The sequence below is a fragment of the Galeopterus variegatus genome, unplaced genomic scaffold (genome assembly GCF_000696425.1).
Source record: "Galeopterus variegatus unplaced genomic scaffold, G_variegatus-3.0.2 Scaffold17098, whole genome shotgun sequence".
NCBI lineage: Eukaryota > Metazoa > Chordata > Mammalia > Dermoptera > Cynocephalidae > Galeopterus > Galeopterus variegatus.
This window is the reverse complement of record NW_007743209.1, coordinates 10,473-16,189: the sequence shown is the minus strand read 5'-3', so window position 1 is coordinate 16,189 and position 5,717 is coordinate 10,473. Positions and strand designations below refer to the sequence as shown.

At 48.3% G+C, this 5,717-nt stretch overlaps 1 protein-coding gene across 1 annotated transcript; it reads right to left on the bottom strand.

Moving 5' to 3' along the window:
- Positions 1-1,387: 1,387 nt before the first annotated feature.
- On the bottom strand, positions 1,388-4,542 carry LOC103582630 (GTPase RhebL1). Its single transcript, XM_008564176.1, has 8 exons — positions 4,491-4,542; positions 3,831-3,902; positions 3,413-3,480; positions 2,944-3,026; positions 2,797-2,853; positions 2,547-2,594; positions 2,113-2,194; positions 1,388-1,897 (listed from the first exon to the last, which is right to left on the bottom strand). Exons 1-8 carry the CDS (start codon positions 4,540-4,542, stop codon positions 1,808-1,810), a joined length of 552 nt encoding a protein of 183 aa, XP_008562398.1. The 3' UTR covers positions 1,388-1,807.
- Positions 4,543-5,717: the final 1,175 nt, after the last annotated feature.

The following is a 5,717-nucleotide window of genomic DNA, read 5'->3' as shown; positions in this document are numbered from 1 at the left end:
CTATGCATATCCCAGGTCAGATGTGCAAAAGGACCTAATTTTATTATGAGGAAAGAGGGTGGTGACAGCTCTGAAGAAGCTCCTAAGTCACTGAGGGTATGTTTCTTCCATTAACCCTTCTTTCTTTTTAGATTATGGATCAGAGAAGCAAAAGCAGCTGGCAGGACTTTTGAAAATCAACGTGACAAACCATCATCCCCAACTGTATGCCTGGATCCAGGCACTGACAAGGTAACAGCTAAAAATCACACCTAGATTTTGTCCATCCTCCCCAACTAAGTGCATTGACAGGGTACTTCAGGATCCCCCAGTTGGCAGGAGAGGTCTATGCCCTTCCTGTACAGATATGATACCATTCAGATAACCCTTACAAATCCTTGGAGGAGATAGTATGCCAGATAGGTTCTCAGGCTGGCAGGGGCTCAAGGGTGTCAAGAAAAGTAGAGGCAAACAGGATCAAACCTTCCTAGATGAAATATCCATCCTCCTAATGAGGCAGAAGATAGTAAGAAAGAGCAGAAACAATTAGCCTTGTGATACCTAAAACAGTAGCACAACTCTCCAAAGGTATAAAACATACAAAAAAGATCAACAAAGATATGAAAAGAGCAAAGAACGTCCATTTTAATGACAGGCACTGGGGACATGGGAAGGCAGGGGACTGATATGCAGCAGGGGCATTATTTCTTACTTTACTCCTCATCTGTCTTGGAAAGCCAAAATCTTCACAACACTTTGGTCTTTGCTTCTACACTCCTTCTCAATTCTTACATCATTAGGAATGAGGGGCTTCATTCCTCCTCCCTAAACCCTAAATCCTCTGAGTCCCAACAAATGCCAAGGCCCTAGGACCATAGCTAGGGCATCGTGTGGCAGCTTGCCACTAGAGGGTGGTGTTTCTGTAGTTAAGGCAACCTTGAGAGCCTACAAGCTTGGATGGGAGTCACAGCCAACCCAACTCGGTATCCCTTATCAGAAATGCTTGGGACCAGAAGTGTTTTGGATTTTGGATTTTTTTTTTTTTTAGGATTTTGGAATATTTGCAGAATATATACTGGTTAAGCATCCCTAATCCAAAAATCCAAAATCAAAAATGCTCCAATCAGCATTTCCTTTGAATGTCATGTCAATGCTCAAAAAAGTTTTGCATTTTAGAGCATTTCAGGTTTTTGGATTAGGGATGCTCAACCTGTATAGTGAGAATCCAGCAGAATAGAAAGGTGGGAAAGGCAAGTAATAAGTCTTAGGGTAATGGTCCTTAATAAGTGAGGAATAAGGAATAGGAACGAGGTAGGAGGAAAGATTCCTCACCAAAAATCACAGCCATCACTCATTGGAAAAGGAGGTACTTGCCCTGAGCTCTCCCCAGATAGAGAAGTCAACAACAAAAGATTTCTCAGTTTATTTGCATATATACATTGTCACGCCAGGGAGCCAGCTCTACTTCAGGAATCCCTAGCTTCCCTTACCCAGTCAACACCCAAAACCTACACAGGAGGAAGGGTCCTGGATAAACAATGCCCAGGACTCACATCCCAACCCTTCAGGTTATAGCAGAATTCAATCAGCAAAAACAGGGTGATAGAGAGGCCAGTGCCCATGAGACATCTTTGCCCCTTTGTAAACATTGACACTCAGGCCATTGCAGCCTGGGGAAAGTGTGCAAACATGAGGGTACCACACTGTGTGCCCAGAGGGGCGGGGACACAGCTGGCAACCATACCCGTGAAGTCCTGAGGGCCTTCCCCCCACTGAGCCCGGCAAGTGCCAATGGCAGAAACGAGGCAGATACCCCCTGCCCAAGGGCTCACATGAGATGGCAGCGACGCTCTCGCCCATAGGAATTCTCCACACGGGCAATCTCCTGGATGACTTTGGTGAAGATGCTTTGAGTCAGCTACAAGAGATAGGGATTCAGGACAAAAGTCAGTCAGTTCAGTGCCAATACCACCCGGCTCTGAGGTGAACACCCAACTCCCCTGCCATCTCCACCACCATACAGTGCTATAAGAAAAACACTGTTTTGGATCCCAGTACTGGCCAGCCACCAAAAAAGAAGAAAAAGAAAAACACTGCTACCCCTACCACCTTCCTAATGTTCAGGCCCAGCACCTGATTCTCTCGAGCAGATGACTCCATAAATGTTGCACCCCAGGACTCTGCCAGCTTCTTCCCTTCAACTGCCTGTACCTCTCTGGAAGCAAATTTGGGACATAAAGATGGTGAATAGCAGTGTTCCCAAGTGCTGTGCAAAATCTTTAGAATCTAGACTTTCTCTGACCCATCCCACTTCCTCAAGGTTTGGGAGGAGGGTTGAAGGAGAAAATACAGGTAAACAAAGAAACAATGGGTGAATCTAGGATTGAGGATTGAAATATGAAATTGTGGTTTTAGAGACAGAAGTGTTATCTTCCCTTAACCCTCAAGTTAGAAATGAAGAGAGGTGAAATGACTCATTTGAGTCAGTGGCAGAGCCAGGACTAGAGCCTGACTGATTCCTAGTCCACCTCACTTCCCTTCACCCTGAGTGGAATAGATTTACATACCTGTCTGGAGAGAGATCTGCCTTGTTCCCCACTAGCACCACTGGTAGTCTGTGAGGAAACAGCAATTACCACAGGATCCCCTCTCATTCCCCATGGACCCCAACTTCCTTCATGTCAAAGCTGGATAACTCCCTATCAGACCAGGCAGGATCTATGTCCCAGCCTCCTCTCCAACTTGAACAATTCTCCCCTCTGCTTTCTCCCACTCCCTCATGCCCACACTATGTCTCTATCCCCAAGGGCCACTAACCGGGTTTTCCCATGGCCTTCGTGTAGTTTTTGGTATAGACTCTCAATGACCTGGAAGCTTTAAACACAAAAAAAGGAGCTATAACCTTAGTTCTGGGACAGTCCTCAGGTCCTCCCAAGTCCCTCACTCACAACTTTGGTTACTTACCTGTGCAGAGAGGTGACAGAATACACAAGCACATAACCATGGACCCCAATGATGAATGAATAGGGCAGAATGCTGTACTCATCCTGACAAGAAACAGAAACATCAATACCTAGATCCATACCACTCAGATGGCAGACTGGTGGGACAAGCATTCGGGTGACCCTCCCTGGAGCACTCCCTACTCCAGTCACTTCTATTTGTCTTGTTTTGTTTTGGTGGCTGGCAAGCATGGGGATCCAAACCCTTGTCCTTGGTATTACACCACACTCTATCCAACTGAGCTAAATAACCAGCCCAGTCACTTCTACTCAAAAAGTATTTACGGGAGCAACTCCAACGAGCCCTGCACACTATTAGCGGCTAAAATGCTTTCTTCATAATATTACTTTACACATGAGTCACAGAGACTATCAGACTTAATCTCCTAGGGCTGAACTGCCACATTTGGATACCCTACCCCAACTGGTACCTGCCCTGCTGTGTCCACCAGGTGTAGGTGAAACTCATCTTTGCCAAGAGTCACTATCTTGCTGTAAGCTGTAAAGAAAAGAAAACTTGACTGTGAGGTGCCTTGTAGGGCCAGCAATGTATGTCCCCATACATTCTTAACCCTGGGAGTGACATAGATGGTCCAGGTACAGGGAGCTATCCAGGAAACTGGAGAACCATACTAGGGTTCTTACTGTCTACCTCTACACTATCCCAGACTCAGTAAAATACCATACTCTAGCCACTCATAAAATAGGATTACTAGAGAAGAGATTAGATTTAATGTCTAACTAAATCAGCCCCCTTGGCACCAGGGAAATCCGAAATTGTAGAGTTGGGTGGGGCACCCAATCCTTCCCAGTCCCTCCCCCATCATACTAGGGGAGAAGTCTACTCACTATTCTCCACTGTAGGATCGTAGCCTTCCAAGAACTCGCCCTCCACAAACTGATGTGCCAAAGATGTCTTCCCTGTGGGGAGCAGTAAAACTTGTATCCAAATCATCCATACACATTCACATCCTGTCATTCTGGACTGTGGCCCAGGACCAAAGGAGATCCCAAATTAGCACCCCAGTCTATGAGTACCCCCAAGAAATGCTTTCCCTACGCTTCTTTTCGCCTTAGCTCTCCGCACTTTGGCTACCGGATGCATTCAGGAGCGCCGCAGGAAGCCTTTCCCGCCGCCTTTCCCCACCCCAGTCCATCAACGGGAAGATCCAGGATTCCCTAGGATCAAGTCCGCCCCGCCCCAGGACACCTGCGACAATAGACCGCGCCCAGTCTTCAAATCCTCACCAAACTCCTACCCCCAGAGTAACGGTGGGGACCACTCCGATGTTCCTGCAGCCAGGCCCACATTAACCCTTACGTGCCCCCGCTTTCTGCAGCTCTCCACACACCACTAGCCTTTTTTCGTCCACCCTTCCAATCCTCGCTCTACACTCGTGTGTTCTTACGATGCCACCATTCCTCCCTGGGTCGCGTTCCCGCGGTAGCGCGCCTCTTCTGGCTACAAAGCCGCCGTACGACGGTGCTCTCCGCAGGGCAGAGACTAACCTACAGAGCGGTATCCGAGGATGACCACCTTCCTGTAGCGGACCAGCGGCATGGCGGGAGCCCGCCCCGAGGGGCTTGCAGAAGTGCGGGCTGAGAGAGCCCGAAGAGGTGGTCAAGGTACAGGCAGGCACGGCAACCGGTGCAGAAAAGTCACTCACTCCGAAGCCACCAGGGGCAAGCTAGAGGAAAACCAAAACAAGCGCCGCGCCCGGAGCTGGCCACGTGATCACAACACAGCACGTCTAACGCTAGGGAGCCGGGCGCCGAGGGAACTATAGTGCCGCGCCGCTCCGGGCTCCGCCCCCCAGGCCGCTCGCCATTGGCCCATTAGAATGATAGGGGCGGGGCCGCCTGCAGGAGGGAAGGGTGGGCCTCACGTGGAGCGGGAGAACGGGGAGCTGCGCGTGCGCAGACTAGAGCCGGTTCATTCATAAAGAAACAGAAAGGAATCCGGGGTCCTAGAGGTGATTGCGCATTTGCAGCCTAGCAGAAGTGGCTTCGAAGAATCGTGAATAGGTAATACCCGTTTGGTTATGCTGGAGTTTCTGGTCAAAAGATTCACGGCCTCCCTGTTGCAATGTCTGTGAATCCTTGGATGGGAAAAAAGGCCAAAGTTCCAATATGTTCCTTCCGCTTCCCTCAGCCACAGCCCCAGGCCTTTTGTTGTCAGGTTTCCACCGTCTTCCAGGACCTAACTTCGTAACTGCAATTTTTTTTTTTTTCTAAAGATGACCGGTAAGGGGATCTTAACCCTTGACTTGGTGCTGTCAGCACCACGCTCAGCCAGTGAGCGAACCGGCCATCCCTATATGGGATCCGAAGCCGGGGCCTAGGTGTTATCACCACCACACTCTTCCGAGTGAGCCACGGGCCGGCCCCGCAACTGCAATTCTTGTTCTTGAGAAATTACTAGAATTTTGACCAGGTGATCTGAGGTTTTGTCATCATCATCATAAATAATGCATTCATTTATTCAACCAATATTTATTGACCATATACTACGTGTTCTAGACATTGCTTCAGCTTTGGAGATAGAGCAATGAATATGACAGACAAGGTCTGCTCTCACAAAACTTAAAACGTATTGGAGGAGAAACAAACATACAGACAAGGAAATAGATTATGTTAAGTGCCGTAAAAGATGGTGTGATAAGAAATGGCCACTTTAGATTAGTGATACTTCCTCTCAGAGGAAGCTCCATTTAAAATGAGATCTGAATGACAAGA

Coding starts and splice junctions, on each gene's coding strand:
- LOC103582630 (XM_008564176.1), bottom strand. CDS start 4,542: ATGCCGCTGGTCCGCTACAGGAAGGTGGTCATCCTCGGATACCGCTCT. Junction 2,854..2,943: donor TCTGTCACCTCTCTGCACAG/GTAAGTAACCAA, acceptor TTGTGTTTAAAG/CTTCCAGGTCATTGAGAGTC. Junction 1,898..2,112: donor CATCTGCTCGAGAGAATCAG/GTGCTGGGCCTG, acceptor TATCTCTTGTAG/CTGACTCAAAGCATCTTCAC.